The sequence below is a fragment of the Acartia tonsa genome, chromosome 12 (genome assembly GCF_053477335.1).
Source record: "Acartia tonsa isolate MP-2025a chromosome 12, ASM5347733v1, whole genome shotgun sequence".
NCBI classification, from domain to species: domain Eukaryota; kingdom Metazoa; phylum Arthropoda; class Copepoda; order Calanoida; family Acartiidae; genus Acartia; species Acartia tonsa.
In genome coordinates this window covers 4,445,868-4,467,559 of record NC_137271.1, presented here as the reverse complement: position 1 = coordinate 4,467,559, position 21,692 = coordinate 4,445,868, and the positions used below count along the sequence as shown (strand labels likewise).

The window sequence follows — 21,692 nt, the reverse complement described above, 5'->3', positions numbered from 1 at the left end:
TTGGTCCTGTGGTGGTTTTAAGCTATTTTCTTTTGGGGTGGGACACCCCCAACCCCCCTAAAAATGATAATTTTTTGTCTGAAGCTTAAGATTTCAATCACTCATGGCCTGATTGAGTTCTCCTTTTTAGGAAGCCTCACTTAGGTTCCAGGTTAGTTATAGGCTATTTCTTTTTTTAAATTTTGACCTTAAGATGGTTTAAGGCTATTATTCTGCCCCCTTATTACTCCATAGAATGTAGAGCTACTTGAAGCTATATGCGCAGCTGGTAGTTGTATATGTATGAGTTGATTAGAAAGCATAAATATTTGATATTTTAAATATTGAGCTAAAATATTACTGTTCAATTTAAAAATAATATTAAAAGTGGAGGTGGGGTTGACATTTTCCTACCCCTATATGCCTCTAGGGGCGTTACCGCAAGCAAGTAGATGGTTGTAATATTCTTGTGTTTTTTTTGGGTATTTTTTTGTTCCTTTCAATGTTTATCCCTGTATAATTTGAAGGTTTTAACGCTTATTTGACTGTCTTGAAACATCAGTGAAAAAAGAATAAAAATAATAAACAAAATAAAAACTGCTTTTCGAAAGAAACAATGCGTAATTTTTAGGGGACTTGATTGGGTTGTACAAACTATCAGTGAAACTATTATATCAAAATTATCTAAAGAAGGGGTAATTTTGTTGATCTAATTGGAAGAGTATAATATAGCGTTCATCTTCTTATCCCTAAAGATTCAGAGATTGAGGGTACGATGAGCTCTCGTTCCCAAACTTTTAAAATAACGTTTTCTTATTCGTTGGCTCGATAGCTTTCAGGACTTTTAATAAATTTAGATTAGTTGGTATATTGAGTTGAGTGCAAAAACGTTTCAATTACTAATTGCAATCCATAGAAGGGATAATTTTGTGTATCATTATTGGGGATGTACATCAATTTAGTGTGCATTATCTTATCTCACAAGATCCCTGATATTTGGTGGGTTTATTTTCATCGATTTATCTATCCCTGTATCCTTTTAAATTTGGTAGACATGTAGAATTTTTTATTTGGCTTCAAATTTGAATTAACAAATTTAAAAGAAAAAGAAGAACAATGAAATGTTTTTCAAGAAAATATTATCTTTGAGTGGGGTTTCTGACAACCAAATTGTTGAATTGTCTGTAATACAATGCTAAACATGATTTTTTTAGTATAGCTGAGAACCGGTTCTAATCCTGCGGATATTAATCGGTTTCGAGGCCATACTGAAAAAAGAATCTCAAATTACAAATAAAGAATATAATTGGAAACCTAATGCAAAATTTTTATATTTTTACCTCGTATTAATATTACTAAGTATATGAAATTAATAAAAACATATTTTATTAATATTTTAGGTAATGAATTTAGTATCATATAAATATTAAATATAGCACATAACTCTATCTAATATTAATTTATTAATATTTTTTTCAGTTTTCTATCTCTTTTTATATAATATTACCAGAGGCCTCTAGGGGCACTTAATGGGGGGCAGGAAGGTCAGTTTAGTTTTAATTAGATAAAGTAAAAATTGAGGGGGGGGGGGGATTGGGTAATTTGGTGGGCGATATACCTTGGGAAGTTTTGGAACCCTCCCCTAAATCGAAGTCGAAGCTTTATTGTAAAGGAGAATCATATCGGTTCAGCAGTTAGCGAGATCCTTCGGTACACACAGATAAACATTCCGTTACTTTTATATAAGTTTCCATCTATCCAAATATCTATTTCATAAATTGTTCATAATTTTTTTTTATAGATTTGTTGACCAACACAATACAGATGGCAGTTACACCTATGGATTTCAGGTAAAAATATCAGTGCTCAGCAGCTGCGCGTCAGCCGCGGCGACTAAGCATTTAAATTTAAACCCGTTTAGATGCTATGAAAATTTTAATAAGAGGAATTGCCCTATGTGGGTCATGTCTAGACTTCCAGCAGATTTTTAACATTGTAAAAGATTGATTTCCTTGCCGCTTACAGGCGGCTGCCGAGCGGCAGCCGAGCCCTGAAAAGTAGTGTTAATGATGTTATATAAGAAAGAAGGATAGAAGCTGATATTAGGCTTTATTCATTTTATGTCATACATTTTTAAAAAAATGGATCATGGAAAGAAAACAATAGCCTTTGATAGGTTATTTTAGGTTAATGTTAAATATTGGCCATATCGGTTCAGCGGTTACCGAGATCCTTCAGTACAGACAGACAGACTGACAGACACACAGAGATCCTTTAACTTTATTATAAGGGTAAATTATAATTCTAAATTATTTAGTCTGCTGATGGTACCTACAAGTTAGAGACAAGACTTCCAACAGGTTATTAAATTTTTATTATCATAAGCGAAGCTTTTCTATAATTAGGGTCGGTCCGTCTGTCCGTCCTGAACGGATGGCTTTTTTCGTGAATTAAAATTTTAATTGGACGCGGTTTTATATTTTTTGGACATTAATTGTAGCTGTGTTTAGTGTACTAGGAAAATGGGGATAGATGTCACCACTTTTGGCCTACCTATAGTAGAGGGTAAGAGAAGGGGAAGGGGGAAAGAAACCCATTAGAAAAGAAATGGGGTTTAGGTTATTTCCTGACGTCAATAGAATAGGTAGGCCAAAAGCAGTGACTTTAATCCCCATTTTGCTAGGGTATTAAAGACAGCTACCAGATAATGGGTTGAATCTTATCTATTATTGTTTTAGGAGAAGTGAAGGGGAAATATGGTTATATTGATGCTGATGGTATCTATTATTGTTTTAGGAGAAGTGAAGGGGAAATATGGTTATATTGATGCTGATGGCAACCTCAAGGAAACTTCCTATGGTGCTGACACCGGTAAGAATAATTTTTCAGCATGGCTTCGAAACCGATTAATATCCGCTGGATAAGAACTGGTTCTCAGCCATACTAAACAATCATGTATAGCATTGTATTAAAGATAATTTCACAAATATTTAAATAATATTCCTAAAATTAATACCCGTTTTGTTAGCCCAAGCCATCGGCCCCTTGGGTCCAACATAACTGGTTTTAATTTTATAATTGTTCATACCAATTTCTGCGGATAGCTGTCTATAATACAATGCAATAAATAACTATTCTTTGATGAAATAAAGTCAAAATCTTGTGGCTACAAATGGGCTGTTTATTACAAAGTTTTATACTAACATTTGGCTTGACAACTTTTATCGAATTTTGATTGGTTGGTTTAATAAGTTGAGTGTTCAAACGTTTAAACTAAAAATTTTACACTACAGAGGGTAATATTTTGTTTCATCATTGGGGATGTACATCAATTTATCGCCCATTGTCTTATCCCTTCTTATCCCTGAAACCAATAAACATATGGGTTGGCCAAGCTATGGAGAAGCCCTGCTTTTTGCATTATTACACTAAATTCATCCATTTCCTTTTGCCTCATTGTCCTTTAAGCAAATCAGGTTCAACATTCACATTATATTTGTATCATTCAGTCAGAGAGAGAGGGGAAAATGGAATGTTTAATACACTAGTCCCCAAATTTGAAAATAACGGACATACGAACGAACGTACGGACCGACCCTAATTATAGAAAAGCTTCGCTTTGAAAAATAGGGAAAAACAAAATGTCAATGAATTTGATTAATAAACAAACATAAAAATTAAAAGATTTATAATTTTAATCAGCTTAAATAATAACTAGGAAAATGAGGAAAATTTAATCATTCATGGTAAAAATTACAATAATTCAAAATAAAAATGAATAATTTTTTCCATAGAAAACATTAAGATTTGTTGGAATATGGGATTAGTCAGGTATCTAAAAGGGATAAGACAATGGCTGATAAATTGATGTACATCCCAAATGATGATATACAAAATTACCCCTTCTGTAGATTAAAATTTAAAAACGTTTTAACACTCAATTTTATTTACCAACCAATCAAATTTCACTTTAAGCCAATGAATGAGAAAAAGTTATTATATTACATTGGGGACTAGTGTAATAAACTGCTCATTGTCAACTCTCTCTCTATCTGGGGATTAGCAGTATCATTTTCTTTATAAAAAAAAATTAAACCAGAAATTTAAAACAAAAATGCATTATAATATGTTGAAAATTGCACTTACAAAAGAATACTTTTTCTACCTTACCAAACCTTTTGAAAGAACAAACATAAAATCTTTTGTAGAATGGTTTCATTGTATACAAACATGATGGCTTTAATGTATTTTTGAAAGTTTTTCTATAATAAGGGTCGATTCGTCCATCCGGTTAGCTCTTTTCTTTAATTTTGAAATGTTAGAATTGTCTTATTGGTTTTAAACTTTGCATGACGCTTCCTATAACGAGCTAGGTACAAATAAGAAAGTGTAGTAACTCTAAAATATAACAAATCCTAAAAATGAAAGTATGTCCGTTTACTGTATCCTATATTGCTCGTTTGTACTTCGCTCTTATTTTAGAGCTACGCTTTTATGGATGTTATCATCCTTGTTGAAACATCAAAGAATATTTACAGACATACATGCATAATGCATACTCAAAGTATCTTTTGAAAGAACAAGGATGACAACATCCATAAAAGCAAAGCTCAAAAATCAGAAGGAAAGACAATCGAACATTAACTCATGTAGAGTTTGAGAACTTAATAAGCAGAACGTTAATTTCTAAGCCCAATTGAAATTGTACATAATTTTTTTGCAAAATTGTGTAAATATAGGATACCGTAAAATGCCATACTATCATTTTTAGGATCTGATTATAGAGCTGTCTTGATTATAATACTTTTCCTTGTTGTCCTAAGAAGCATTATTCCATTAATCAGATGAATAGAATAATCATATCATACAAAAAATTTTGTCAAAATGTTAAAAAATCAGCCTGATTTAAATGGACGTACGGACTTGTTGGTAACGATTATAGAGTTGCTACGCTTTCTAAATTTTACCTAATTGTTATAGAAATCATCATGCAAAGTTTGAAATCGATATGAAAAACACGCACGAAAAGAACCAACCGTTAAGGACGGACGAATGAACCTAACTATTGAAAAGCATCGCTTTTGTAAGTAATAAATTAAGTTGGTATTAAAATTAAGTTACTTTAAAACAAGGATGACAACATCCATAAGTAGCGAAGCACAAAAATATGTATAAGAATTTAAAGATTAGTTGTCAAAAGCATGTATTGTATATTAGGAAATAAATCACGAAACCTTTTCAAAATTTGTTTTAATTTCATAATATTTATATTTCCGTAATACGACTAACAGACTGACGGTCAAAGTAAATTACATACTGGATGTTCAAAACAACGGGAAATTTAATTTTGATATTTTTAACTACAAAAATTTTAAAAATCGGACCATAATCACTAAAGATATGAGGAAAAATGTGAAAAATATAAAAATAGCCAAAAACCTGCAAAAAGGCAGTCTGACCACAATTGATGTTTTCTTAAAACGACAGGAAATTTAATTTTGATATCTATAACTAAAAAAATTTTGGAAATCGGACCATAAACACCAAAGATATGAAGAAAATGTGAAAAATACAAAATTAGCCTAAAACCTGCTAAAAATGCGGTCCTATCGCCATTGATGTTTTGTAGTTAATTGTGCTCCTTAATAATGGGAATGTTGTCAAAAAATTTCAGCCTTTTATCTTTTATAGGAGCCGAGAAAATCACGTTTCCCCCAAACTAAGACAGACGGACAGACGGACATACGGACATACAGACAGACGGACATTTCAAATTATAGAGTAGCTTCGCTACTAAAAATTTCATTCAATTGTAAAAAGTAAAGTTTTTACAAAAACTAAAATTAATTTATGAAAACTCATTTTCACTGTATTCTTAAGAATATTGCAAAACAGTACATGAAAATAAGGTAAATTTTGACAGTTTCATGGATTTAATATTTTAATACTGTATGATGTAATAGCGACTGCCCCTCTAATATCTAGGGGCCCTGTATTCATACAAAATAGCTTAATACCATCACAGAAGCTTACCTAAAATAGAGAACCCAATCAGTTCAGTAGGCATTTAGATCTTAAGCTTTAGACAAAAAAAACCTATACTACTTTACATATAAGGATGGATTGTAAAGAGAAATGCTTAAATATTTTTAAAACTTAATAAAACTGGAATTTATATTCACATTAATCTATACAAACAGTACACCGACAAACGTCCTAATGCGACAAACGTCCTATAGCTAGCGACAAACCTCCTATCCCAAAAAAATTTTAAATCTTCCAAAAATTTATATTAAAAACATTATTTCATGCAATATTGCCTTAAATCATTAAAATAATAAACATTTTTTCTTTCACTGTCTCAAAATTCTAGCCCTATGATCAAATAAGCATATCCAATGTAAGTAAGTGTTTTGTAAACTTTGTAAGTGGTTGAATATGATTAAAGTACCTCCACAGATTATGACGTCATACGATAGAATAGCCAATATACACTGTAATTGACCAATGGTAAAATTTATACTGCCCTCTCATTGGTTATTCTATCATATGACGTCATGATCTGTGGAGGGACTTTAATCATCTTGTAAGTGGTTGCATGCTCAATACACTTTCAAACATTAACTTACATCTTATACAATGCAAAAATGCATACAAAGCATTCGCTTGAAAAAGCGTGGATAAAATACCTAATGATATATACATAAATGCGGGTTATAAAATAGTTTATTTGAATGATTTAGAAGTTAATTTTTAATGAATTTTTATAAGTTCAATTATGTAGCTAAAAAATGGGGGATTTTTTTAGGGGGGGGGGGTAGATATACCACACTTTTCTGGGATCTTGCTGAGTCAAGTATCAACTGTTGGGAATATCACTGAACCCGTCACCCCAGGGTCACTAAATATAAAGTCTAGGCGGCCCACAATGCTGAATTTTCACCAAGTGAAAGTCTTGTGTCATTATCTCTTATGAGAAAAAAGTTATTAATTAATTAAAATTTCAAATTGTGATTTTTTGATGGATTTCTTTGATGAAATGACAGGCCGGTCAATTTTTAGGCCATTTTTTGCGGTTTTTGGGCCGTCACGCCCAAATGGTTTAGATAATCTCACGGGACCTTTTGCCCAACCTAAGTCTGGTTATTTGTGAGGTCTAGGAAAAAAAAACAGACTTACGCAAAAATAATTATTATAATTATAATCTTTACACAGAAAAATGGCACGAGGTGAGGGTTTGAGGGGGCAAAATGAGCCGACCAGCGATTTTTGACGGCGCGCAGTGACGTCGTGCCTCATCCAATCCGGGATTTTTTTTTTCTTAGACCTTACTAATAACCAGGCTTAGGTCGGGCAAAAGGTCCCGTGAGATTATCTCAAACCGTTTGGGCGTGGCGGGCCGAAAACAGCAAAAAATGGCCTAAAAATTGACCAGCCTGTCATTTCATCAAAGAAATCCATCAAAAAATCACAATTTGAAATTTAAATTAATTAATAACTTTTTTCTCATAAGAGATAATGACACAAGACTTTCACTTGGTGAAAATTCAGCATTGTGGGCCGCCTAGACTTTATATTTGGTGACCCTGGGGTGACGGGTTCAGTGCCCCCCACACCCACGAAGTGGGCATACTTTTGAAAATCACGTTTTTTCAGTTTTTCCCCTTAAAGGAGGGGAAGGAGTCGTTTTAGAGACTTCAAGCATCTCTTTGATGTTGAACAACTTTTTGAGGCAGACATTTCTTTATTTATGTTTCATTCGCTTCCGGCTGACCGTTTAGCCGTTATTTGCCGCCGAAGGCGTGATTTTTGGCGATTTTTGCCGTTTCCGAGGTTTTAATGGACATTTAGGAGGGGAAAGAGTTGTCCAATCAAGTTGATGATGAAGTACATTTTTGTAGGCAATTGCATTGGCTAAATTTCATGTGAAGTAAAATTTTTTGTACCTCCAACCGGGTTTGCTCCAGCTGAATCGATTTACAGATACCCCCTAAAAACCGGAAAAAAACGGTTTTTCATAAAATTCACGGCCGGTTTTGGCCGGATCCGGCTCAAATTTTGCATGGAGTCATCCTTTGATATTCCCAACAGTTGATACTTGACTCAGCAAGATCCCAGAAAAGTGTGGTATATCTAGGGGGGGGGGGGTCCCACCCTCCAAAAAATAGCCTAAAACTAACACAGGAACAGTAGGTATATTCCCCTTAAGAGTAGAATCCAATCGGTTTAGCGGTTACCTAGATCTTAAGCTTCAGACGGATGGAGGGACTGGCAGACATCATTCTACTTTGTATTATAGATATCAGAAATTGTACAGTCAACATTTCTTGTATTACTAAAAGCATATAATTTTTCCAATTGATTATACATCCATTACCCACTTACATATGCAGTTTTCAGGCCTTCTCTCTTTCTTTCTTCCTTTCTTGGAATGCATTTTCAAGTTTTTATCTGATACTTATCATTGCCTGAAATTCCTGTATTTGATAGTCCTAGTTGCAGAAGAAGGTAAATAAAACTTTTCAAAACTTGAGTTTTTATTCTTTTTGTTTCATGATTATAAACTTCTTACCCTTATATAAGCAAAGAGATATCCTTGGTCCTTTTTTTTGTAGGTGATATCCTTATTTTAGATATTCTTATTTTTTTTTACGAATTTCACCTTAACTTTTTTTTTATCATCTCTTGGGGCAAAGCCCCTAGAGGCTAGGGGCGAAGCCGCCAGTAATCTATATTATAATAATAATATTTAGGAATAATATGTTATTGTAAATACAATGAATGAAAAATATTTCTGTACAAAATTTTCATCTTTATTTGCATTTTTGATTGTAATCTTTATACATAACCTGAATTATTAGAAGCAAAGCTTTTCTATAATTATAATTTAATCATCTTTGAATTGTCCTATTGTTAGGTATGATTTAGAAAGCAACGCATCTCTATAATTAGTACCAGAAATTATGTATGTTCATTTAAGACATGTAAATTTTTAATTTTTTAAACCCTTTTGTTTGTGATATAATTAATCCTATTCATCTAACTTTTAAACAATGATACCTAGGACAACAAGGTACAATATTTTAAGTGAAGCATCTGTATAATCAAGTAATAAAAATGTAGGTATGTCCTTAAACAGAATCCTGTACTTATGCAGTATTGCAAAAGTTTATACTATTACATTAATATCCTCCTTCTATAAGTTTTGACACTCTACAAATGTTCATGTTCATTTGTTGTTTTCAGAGCTTCGCTTACATGGATGTTGTCATTCTTGTTTTTACACATCTGGCAGAAATTTTTCACATTGCCAAATTTTGGTGGCCAGTTTTCTGACACTGACCTTTTACTAATTGGCATTTATTCTTATCAGTTCATGTAAAAATTGAATTCATTTTTTAAACAAGGATGACAACATCCTTAAAAGCAAGCTCTTAAAACAACAAATAAAAATGAACACTTGTAGAGTGTGAAACGTATGTATAAAAGAAGGATATTAATTAAAATGCATAAACAAAATAGTATATTAAATTATTGCAAAATGACACAAATTTTAGATTCTGTTTAAAGACATAAAAATCTGAAGGTAGGACAAACCAAAAATAAACTTTGTAATGTATCTTGTAGAATGTCAGTACTTTAATAAGCAGAACATTAATTTCTAAGTATTAACGAAATTTGTTGCGTAAATACAGCTAGGACATACTTTTATTGTTAAGAATCAATTATAGAGATACCTTGCTTATATTATTGTATATGTTGTCCTAAGAATCATTATTCCAAAAATCAGACGAATAGGATTAAAATATCAAGTCAAAAAAGTTGCCAACAAAAGTTAAAAATCAGCATGTTTTAAATGAACGTACGGGCATTCTGGTAATGATTATAGAGTTGCTAAGCTTTTTAAATCCTACCTCATTGTTACATGAATCATCATGCAAAGTTTGAAATATCTAGAACAATTCTAACATGTCTAAATTAACGAAAAGAGCTAACCGTTCCTGCGGACAGCCGTACGGACGGACCAACCTTTTAAATCAAAGATTTTTGTAATCAAAAACTAAATTAGGTTTTTATTATACATATTTTTAATTAGGAAAATGCAATTTAATTATTGACCTAATCAAGTTTTAAATTAAGCAAAATTTAATTAACACATAATTAAAGCCCCTTGCCAAATGCAAATATGATACACAAATTATAGATTAAAATCAATAATTAAAATTCAATAATCAATTTGAAGAGTCTAATTCTCTCAAGGATATAAAGGTATAAGATAATGGCCGATAAATTGATGTACATCCCCAATGATGAAACACAAAATTACCCGTTTTGTAGATTAACATTAGTGGTTTCAACGTTTGAAAACTCAACTTAATGAGCCAACCAATCAAAAATCACTAATTTCCCCAAAGTAATTAGGCTAACGCATAAGAAAGTGTCATTATTAAACTATGGAGACTAGTGTAATAAACAACCCAAACACTCAACTTAACGAATCAATTAATCAAAATTTATTTAAGTCGCAAAAGTTGTTAAATTAACGAATAAGAAAACGTCATCATAAAACTTTGGGGACTAGTGTAATAAACAACCATTGTCCCCTCTCTCTCTAATTCTCTAAACAAGAATAGTTATTTCTCGCATCGTATCATAAACAGCTTTCCGCGGATATAGAATGTACAATTATAAGATTAAAACCAGTTTTTTTAGCCCCGAAGTGCCGAAGGCGCGGGCTAAAAAACTGGTTTTAATCTTATGATTGTACATTTTTATATTCGTAGAAAGCTGGATATAATACGATGCTAGACATAGTTTTTTCGTATGGATGAGAACCGGTTCCTATCCACCGGATTCGAATGAATACGAGAATAATTATTATGCAGTATTTATTATTTTATGACAAATGAGGTGTATAAAATTCCAGGGAGGGAATGGGCTTTTTATTACACTAGTCCCCAAAGTTTTATAATAACGTGTCTTATTCGTTTGACAAACAACTTTGTGGACTGTTATTATATTATGATTGGTTGATTCATTAAGTTTAGTGTCAAAACAATCCAACCACTAATTATAATCTACAGAATGGGAGATCAGTGTATCATCATTGGAGATGTACATCAAATTATCGGCCATTGTCTTAATCCTTTAGATCCCTGATAAAATTGTCTTTACAGTCACTTAAAATTAACATTTTTAAAATAAATTACTTGAACACTAATATCTTGACAAAGTGCATTCATAGTCTATTGATTAATAAGGGGATTTTGACACCTTTATGGCTGCATTTAATGGTTGCAGTTTCAACCACTATATGTGGTTTTTACAGTTTTTTAATGTATATTTTTCACACAAGGGTGGCAGGGTTAAAAATGCAAAAAAGGAGGGAGGAGACATATGGCTATTTTTAACACTAGTCCTCAAAGTTTTATAATAACGTTTTCATATTTGTTGACTTAACAACTTTGGGGACTGATATTACTTTAATCATCTTCAATTTTGAAAAATACATATTAGAGATCTAAATAAATTGTTTAAAATGGCCAATTATGACTATAACTAGTGCAACAATGATAAGATAATAATTTGTAATAATATTTTTCCAGTATGGCTTCAAAACCGATTATTATCTTCTGGATTAAAACCGGTTCAAAGCCATACCGAAAAATCATATATTGTATCGTATTATATCCAGTTTTCTACGAATATAAAAATGTACAATCTTAAAATTTAAACCAGTTTTGTTAGCCATTGCCGTCGGGATCTCGGGGCTAACAAAACTGGTTACAATCTTATATAAAATAGGAAAGTCAAATCTAATACACACTTTATTCAAAATCTTAAATCAGGATTTATGATGGATAAAAAATGCATACACTGAATATTCAACCCATAGTAAAAAAAGTTGTGCAAATTCTTTGCTGATTTTATCAAACATAAAAACCCACTTAAAAGCACAATGTAGGTTTTAAGGAGAACTTTAAGTGAAAAAATTTAATCATGGGTTTTTGATTATGCTTTGCTCCAGAGATGTAAAGGGATAAGACGATCATCAATTAATCATTTCTAATAATGGCAAAATTACCTAATCTGTAGATAAAAATCAGTGGTCGAAATGTTGGAACACTCATCTCAATGAACCAACCAATCAAAATGTACAAAAGTCCCAAAATTGTTAAGCAAACTACTAAGAAAACGTTATTATACATAATACTTTGGGGACTAGTGTAATAAACAGCCCATTGTCACCTCTCTCTCTCTGGCTTTGCTCATGTTTTAAAAGACAATGGCTTTATTTAGGCATCCCTTTATCTATCTATAAATCTAACTCTCTATTTAGCCATCCCTCTGTCTATCTATCCATCTATCTGTCTATTTGTCTATCTATAAAGATGCTACAGTTTACTCCCTACCCAAACCCATGCTATTTATCTATCTATCTATCTATATATTAATCCATCTGTCTATCTATCCATCTAACTGTCTATCTATCCATCCCTCTGTCTTTTTATCCAATTAACTGTTTATCTTACAATCTTTCTATCTTTCTTTCTATTTTTCTATCTTTCTATTTATCTATCTATCTTTCTGTCTATCCATCTATCTTTCTGTCTATCCATCTAACTGCCTATCTATCCATATAACTGTCTATCTATCCATCCCTCTATTTATCTATCTATGCCTCTATCTATCTATCTATCCCTCTATCTATCTATCTATCTATCTGTTTGTCTATCTATCTATATATCAAGATAACTGATTATGAAAGACTTCTTTGTACAAAATGTTCTTACGAGCAGAAAACTGATATTTTATTAAAATATAGGTTTCTTATATTTTATTCAGAAATCCAACTCTAAAGAAGTAATGATTTTAATATCTTAATTTTAGGGCTATGTAATGATTAATTTAATTAACCTAATTATGCTATAAAATAAATGGAAGCAAGGTTAATAGTATTTTTAAACCAAAATCTTAAGTTCAATAATAATTATCTACGAAAATTTAGAATATTATAAATTTTTATTTAATAAAAAATGGTTATATTCCATAAGGTGCCTAATAAGCAAAAGAGCCCCCCCCCCCTTATTTCAATTGATTTTTTTTAAAAATGGAGGCATGCTAGTTTTTTTTCTATATGCCTAACCCATGCGTGGGGCTAAAATGTACCCAATTGAACCTAACCTAACCTTACCAGAAGTAAAATACAGAAACACAATCGTTATTCTGATAATGCAACTTTACGGGACATTGGACTTTTCATTAGTCCCCAAAGTTTCTTATTTGTTGGCTCAACAACTTTGGGGACTATTATTGAAGTGTAATTGGTTGGTTCATTAAGTTGAGTGTCCAATCATTTTAACCACTAACTTTAATCTACAGAAGAGGTAATTTTGTGTATCATCATTGGGGATGTACAACAATATATATTGGCCATTGTCTTATCCCTTTAGATATCTGATTAATCATGGTTGACAGAAAATTCTTGTTCAACTTTCAAAGTGGCTTTGACTACTGCTATTACGCAGATACTATTTAAGATATTGTCCATCCAAAAATTGTCCTAGAATCCTCTAAATATTACAGTTTAATATCAGTTGCTAAAAGACCTAATTTCTACTGTTTCACTTTGATATTTGAAGACTCTAGAACTAGTAATTCATTGATTTGCTTCTGTAATCAAGAAGGAATGTTCTGATAAAGATCAGCAACATTTTAGCTCCCAGACATTCTTCACAAAATGAAAAAAATAAAAATGTCACACCGTTTTAATCGTCTTTAGAAATAATAGATAATCTTGAATAGCCAAGATTCAATGTTGCACAGGGAAAGACTCACTGCAGAAAAACGCGTAAATATTATGGAGTAATGACTGGTTCAGTATTTGGAGGCCTTCTCTTGCCAGTTGAAATTTTTTGCGAGTTCCACCGTTTGGCCGTTAGCAGCCAATAAAGTTAATAATTTTTGGAGATAATCGTTGCCAAGAACACCGTAGACTGAGCATGATTCAATTTTAAATTATCTACTATTGTACTATCCATGAAGTGTACAAGTTATTATTATTTATATAAAAAAGTGCAAAAAATGATGACATGAAAATCATTTCAAATGCCAAGAAGCAGTTAGCAAAACTAGAAATAACAAAATAGAAAAGCTGTAAGGACAATTATGTTCATAGAATCGCATCGTATTATAGACAGCTTTCCACAGATAGTAAAATGAAAAATTACATAATTAATTCTAGTTTAGTTGACCCCGAGGGTCTGGAGTAACTAAACTTGTATTGATTTTATGATTTTGATTTTATTATTCGTGGAAAATAGTCCATAATACGATTTTTCAGTATGGCTGTAAACTTTCAAATCCAACGGATTATAATCGGTTTCGGAACCATACTTTAAACATAGTTCTAGCCATTTGCACGTATAATAACTGTTTGACCTTTTGCAGAAGAGAAGATTCTCTAAAATTTAGAGATTTCGATGTTTATGATTGTTTGAAATGTCTAACTTTGGCTGTAGTTCTTTAGTGTGATCTAATGAACTTTATGATTATCAAAAAAACAGCGATCTAAAGGGATAAGACAATGGTCGATAAATAGATGATAATACACATAATTACCCTTTAAGTAGATTACAGTTAATAGTTGATTTAATGAACCAACCAATAGAAATTTAATTTGTCCCCCAAAGTTGTTAGGCCAACGAATAAGAAAACGTTGTTGTAAAACTATGGGGATTAGTGTAATAAAAAGCCCAATGTCCCCTGTCAAAAACACTTAAAACTCCTATGCACATTCATGCTATTTTTATGAGTTTTTCTTATTATTTTGTATACACACTTCATAAAAAAGAACATGTTGGTTTGGTTTTAAAAATATAATAGATTTAGGCAACAAGCCATCATGTAATATGGTTAGCTTATCAAACAGCAAAAAAACACATAATAAGTCATAGAACAACTATTCTAAAGCGTGACCTTCGGCTTGAAGTCCTAATTATGGGAGGCAGAACATAAAATGATTCCCTAAACATTTATAGTCAAATATTTTTCATAGAATCAGTGAATAGTTATTTATCGCATCGTATTACCCGGATATTAATATGAAAAATTATAAGATTGAAACCAGTTTTATTGGACCCTAGTGGCCGAAGGTCTTATAAAACTGGTATTATGATTTTATTCGTAGAAAACTGGTTATAATACGATTCGATGCATGGTTTTTCAGTATGGCTTAGAATCGGTTCTAATCCAATGGATATTAATCGGGTTGGAAGCCATACCATCATCTTCTAATAACTAGAGGACTTATTTACAAAGATTTTTGCTGTATAAATTTTATTGGTAAAGTTAGGACACCCGTTGAGAAAAGGTCACCGCCAATGCGTTTAGCAACTTGTATTATAACTTGTTACTTTAAACCTTTGTAATTTATCACTTTAGGATAGAAATTTAGATAGCAAGATATATAGATTTATAGAAAGCAAGATATATAGATGTATAGATAACAAGATATATAGATGTAAAGATAGCATGTTATATAGCTGTATAGATAACAAAATATATAGATGCATAGATAACAAGATATATAGATGTATACATAGCAAGATATATAGATGTATAGATAACAAGAAATAAAGATACTTAGATAGCAAGATAGATAGATGTATAGATAGAAAGATAGATAGATGTATAGATAGCAAGGTATATAGATTTATAGAAATCAATATAAATATATGTTTAGATAACAAGATATATAGATACTTAGATAACAAGATATATAAATACTTAGATAGCAAGATAGATAGATGTATAGATAGAAAGTTAGATGTATGGATAGCAAGATGGATAGAATAAGATAAATAGATATTTAGATAGCAAGATAGATAGATGTATAGATAGAAAGATAGAAGATGTATAGATAACAAGATATATAGATGTTTATATAGACAGATGTATCATCATATATATACATTTTTGTTAGTAAGTTATATTGAAAGATCTAACGATAAAGGTATACATTGTTAGATAGATACATAAGTTTTAAGATTATCTATCATTCAGTTCAGTTTTATTTATTACAATCGATATATTATTATTTGGATGTTGCTACATATTTTTATGTACTCAAATATAATTACATATATGGCTAAAATGACGATTTTTCCCCCACCACTCCTATTCTATTAGATAAACGAACTGACCAATAAATGAGGTCAATAAAAGCAACCTAAATTGACGAAAAGTTTCTACTGTCAATATATCCAAAAATTCATGTATCCATTTTATTAAACTCTACTATGCAATTTAAATGTTCTAATTAAATTTCTCATAAACAGATTAAACAGATTCATAATCCAAATTTTTCAATAAACAAGAACAGATTGTTAGTTAGGAAATAGTCATTTATCGCATCGTATTATAGACAGCTTTTTGCGGATATCAAAATGAAAAATTTTAAGATTCAAACTAGTTTTGTTAGCCTCAAAGGTCCGAATTTCTGAGCTAACAAAATTGGTATAAATTTTATGATTTTTATTTCAATATCAGTGGAAAATTGTCTGCAATACGATGCTTTACTTTTAATATACTTATAATCAAGTGATATTATTCGGTTTTTATATATAAACTGACGTAAAAATAGATAGCTAGAGAAAGTGAAAGATAGTTCGAGAGAGAAATAAACAAAGAAGAGACAAACTGACAAAATTGAATTGAAGAACTGCTAAAAATTTTGTTTAAGATTAAAATTTCATAAAAAAATTAAAAGATTATCAATAGATTAAAAACTACTTAATAATTGTTTAACCATTTCTTTAAAAATTGTTCTATTTTTAAACCAAAATCCTTTTTTTCATTTACAAAAAATTATATATCTACTTTCTCTCTTTTACTCTTTTTATCGCACTTTTTAGAAGAATAGTTATTCTATAATTCACTTTTTCTGTACTCCGTTCGTCTGTCCGTCCGTCCATGGAAGAAATATTATTTGCTCGGCTGCGATTTAAAATAGGCCAAGTTGCAAAAGACAAATATACATAATTTTTTTATATGATTTGTCCGTTTGTTCCTCCCTGATTTTTGTGCTTCGCTATTGATGGATGTTGTCATCCTTGTTTTCTTATATTAAGATGTAAACAAAACTAAAAATATAAGATCTTTACATATTCTTCTATTCAAAATCAGTAATTCAAAAAAGCATCTATTTTTAAATGACCTATACTTTCTCAGTAAATAAAATCTCTCTTTTAAAGTTTATTTTTATTATAAATTTGATAACTGTATGAATCTAGAAATAAGCTTTTTCAATGTTTTCATACTTCATGTTTTCATAATATCAATGTAACATAAAAAGCTAACACATCTCAAAAGGGATAAGACAAGGTCCGTTAAATTGATGTAGATCCCAAGTGATTATACCCAAAATTATCCAATTACAATTACAAGATTACAATAAGTGGTTGAAACGTTTAGAATCTCAATTAAATGGACCAACCAATAAAAGCCCCCAAGCCGACGAATAAAAAAACGTTATTTTAAAGCTTTGGGGACTAGTGTTATAAACAGACAATTGTCCACTCCCTCATATCTAAATTGTTTTATCTAAGAAAAACAAGTATGTTTTTGTTCATATTCAACATATTTATCAATTATTCCTACAAATAAAAGCTAACAATTTTAACCCGCAAAGAAAAACCATGTCTTTAAACTACATTTTTAGAACCATACAATTTTAAAGTTTTTTCTCTAATTTTCGTTCTTCTGTTTATTTAAATTTAAACTAACATTTGAAAAAAAAGTTTCTTTTAACATGCATAAACTAACCAACAACATAAAATAAACAGGAGCCACTTATCCTACACAATCGATTTATAATTACTGAAATGTTGCACCAGATTTTCTGTACTCTAGTAAAGTTATACTCATACTTAAAATAACAATACCCTCCATCCCCTCCATCTGGATAAACGCACTTATCAGTAAATGAAGTCCCTATTATCAACCTAAATCGACGACATATCCTTTCCTGTTAATATATCCACATATACTATATCAATTTTCCACCCACTCTAAACAATTGGAAAGAAAATTTTAGGTTTCTTTGTAAAGAAAAATTATTGTTTATTATGCTTATCTTAGATCTTCATTTAAACAAAAAAATCTTAATACACATTTTTTTAGAAGTGATGCTACTCTATAATAAACTATGTATCGCTGTCCGCCTGTTAATACGTCAGTGGCGAAATGTGATTTTATTGGGTCCTTTTATGATACATTTGTCTGGTAAAGTTTTGTAGATTGGAACTATTGATTGAAAAGTTTAGACTCCGCTTGTTTGGAACCAACCAATCAAATTATATAAAAGTACCCAAAAGAATAAGATAATTTGGTTATTAAACTTTGGGTACCAGTGTATTTTACACTATGATTTCTCCTCACTCCCAAATTTATTTTTCTTCATTACTTTAATTTCTTTTTTATAATCCATTATTTTTAAAAGGGAAGCTTTTTAGATTTTCTATAATTAGGGTCGGTCCGTCCGTCCGTCCGAGATTGATAGCTTTTATTCGTTAATTTAGGCATGTTAGAATTGTCCTATCGATTTCAAACTTTGCATGATGATTCCTTTAGTAGTTAGGTACGATTTAGAAAGCGTAGCAACTCTATAATCATTACCAGAATGTCCGTACGTCCATTTTAAACATGTTTATTTTTCTACTTTTTTAACAAAAAAATTTTTATGTGATCTAATTATCCGTTTGATCTGATTTTTGGTATATTGATTCCTAGGACAACAAAGAACAATTTTATAAGCGAAGCAACTCTATAATCAAGGCCTAAAAATGTAAGTATGTCCATAAACATTATCCTGTATCAAGCAGTTTTTCAACAAATTTACTCACAATTTTGCGTCGACTCTTATATTTTTATATTCTGATTATTCAGTTCAGACACTATACAAGTGTTAATGTCCGTTTGTCCTACCGTTTCAGTGCTTCGCTTTTATGGATGTTGTCATCCTTGTTTATTAACAAACTAATATTTCAGTAGGGCTTCGAAACCAATTAATATCCGCTGGATTAGAACCAAGTACATCATCTTATTACAGAAATTTTCCATTAATATCAAAATAAAAATCTTAACAGTAACAACAAGTTTGTTAGATCTGGCCCAAGCCCCTCGGGGGCAAACATTATTTTTCATTTTAAACCCGCGGAAAGCTGTCTATAATACTATGCGATAAATAATAATTATCTAATAGCTATTATCTAACATTACTGCAGAACCAATATTGTAATTTGAAATTAAATAATTTTGAAATATCGTTTTTTTTGGTTAAAAATTATCATTTTGATTTGAGCAGCAATTTTATATATGTGTTAAAATATTGAACTTTAATTTTTAAAATCTTATTCTTAAACAGCAATAATTTGATAATGCTTTTAGGGTAAGCACTTTTAGAATCGGAGCATTTTTATATTTGTTAACACCTCAAATTCTGGCCTGCTTACAAATAAAGAGTGTTTAAACGTTTCAACCACTTATTTTAATCTACAGATTGGGTAACTTTGTGTATCATCATTGGGGACGACAATCAATTTATCGACCATTGTCTTATCACTTTAAATCCCAGGTTAAAATAAGATATTCAAATTGAAATAAAAATTCTTCATGTAAACTAATTTTATTTGTATTTAATATTATTTTTTATTGATTGCTTTCTGGTTAGAAATAAAGTTCTAATATGTAAGAGTTGTTATATAAAAAATACGTGATAATCATACTTTTAACGTATTCTATTTATCCATCTGTCTATCTATATAAGTATCTATCTATCTATCTATTTTATAGCCTTTATACCCATTTATATATTTATATATCTTTTCATCCATCAATATATGTATCTTTTTTTCTATCAATCTATTTTTTCCTTTTTTTACATCTATGTATTTATCCATCTATCTATGTATCCATCTATCTTTCTATCTGTTTATACATCTTTCTATTTATCCATCTATATTTTTATCCATGTATATATCCTTCAATCTATCGATCCATTTATCCATCTATCTATCTATCTTCTTTAGATAAGGTGTTTCCCCCCCTTCATCAGCCAACCCTATCCATCTATCTGTTTATCCATCTATTTATCAATCAATCTATCCAACTATCTATCAATTTATCTATCCATCTATTTATTTATCTATCTATTCATCAATCTATCCATCTATATATCCATCAATCTATCCATCAATCTATTCAACTAGCTATTAATTTCTCTATCCATCTATCTATTCATCAATCTATCTAACTATATATCAATCTATCTATCCATCTATTTTAGTAACTGGATTTTTGGATGGGAAGGTACACTCTCTCCCCTCCCCCTCCTTTAAAAACCCTATCAATCAATCAATCTAACTGTCTATCAACTTATCTATCTATCTATTTTAGTGACTGGATTAGCCAACCCTATCAATCTATCTATTTATCCATCTATCTATCAATCAATCTATCCAAATATCTACCTATCCATATATCTATCAACCTATCTATCTATCTATTTTAGTGACTGGATTTGTCCCCACCGTGGATGGGAAGGTGCACTCTCCCCCCCCCCCTCAATCAACAAATTCTATCTATCCATCTATCTAACTAAATATAAATCTATCTATCCATCTATTTTAGTGACTGGATTTGTGCCCACCGTGGATGGTAAGGTGCACTCTCCCCCCTCCATCAGCCAACCCGAGGACCTGGAGCAGCAAAACTTTATCCCTGATTTTGCCCCCACCCCCTCTCCTAAGGTAAGTCCCACAGTGATGCCGGGATAGGACTATGGTAGATTCAATTATTTTCTTTTAGGTTGTTAAAATAGGACTAAATAAATTACACACAAATAATTCAAATAACTTATCTTGCACCCCCACCCCACTTGATAACTGGTAAATATTGGAAGACGAACAAAGTAAAAGACTAGATGATTTTACTTTCCCTACAAGGCAAAGGCCTTTTCTCAAATTTGCATATAATCTTTAAAACATCTATTGATAGCACGTAAAGTAAAATTTTAAGGTTTTGGAATTATAACATTGGCAGTTCCTTACAAGAGATCAACTGACAAATTACTTATTGACCTTTTAAATTGACAAAGATTATTTGCCGCCACTTTAACCTTTCAAAAAAAAAACTATCCAAAACAATGGAATTAGACACAAAAACCTTTAACAGAAAGAGAAAGCAAGGTTTAATGAAATACATTTTCGTCCTTGCTATTGTATTATTTTATAAAGATCTCCCAGAGGCCAGTAGCCCTGCCCAAACTGAACGCCAGACCCACAACAGACAACAGGGCCAGCCTACCCGCCTCCAGGTTCCAAAACTTTGCCCCCAAAACTGCTCAAGTCGAGGAACAGCAGGATGATACCTTCAGAGTAAGTTTGGTAGATAGATAGATACAGGGTGCGCCACATAAATCCGGACTTTTTCTTATTTTCAAACAAATAAACATAAAACCGTCAATTTTAAAAATTTTATTGAATTTTAAAAACTGGTAAGCAAACTAGGTATATGACTATTAGATTATTCAATAAAATCGCCGCCAGCCTCAATCACCGCCTCTACCCGCCCCCGAGCCGCCCGCCGACCCTGGTCACCATGTCCCTGTCCAAGCAGGCGAAGTTCTCCATAATAGGAGCAATGAGAGAGGT

At 31.2% G+C, this 21,692-nt stretch overlaps 2 protein-coding genes across 6 annotated transcripts in view; both read left to right on the top strand.

Annotated features, from left to right (window-relative positions):
- The window catches only part of LOC145334274 (glycerol kinase 3-like), a 159,711-nt gene that overhangs the window by 16,563 nt on the left and 121,456 nt on the right, over positions 1 to 21,692 (top strand). The window lies entirely within an intron of this gene.
- LOC145334275 (uncharacterized) overlaps positions 1 to 21,692 on the top strand; it is a 46,027-nt gene that overhangs the window by 11,392 nt on the left and 12,943 nt on the right. The window contains exons 4-8 of the mRNA XM_080179670.1: positions 1,781 to 1,829; positions 2,297 to 2,339; positions 2,776 to 2,850; positions 20,671 to 20,789; positions 21,276 to 21,416. Of these exons, the coding sequence (XP_080035796.1) occupies positions 1,781 to 1,829; positions 2,297 to 2,339; positions 2,776 to 2,850; positions 20,671 to 20,789; positions 21,276 to 21,416 (427 nt within the window). The remainder of the gene's footprint in view (positions 1 to 1,780; positions 1,830 to 2,296; positions 2,340 to 2,775; positions 2,851 to 20,670; positions 20,790 to 21,275; positions 21,417 to 21,692) is intronic.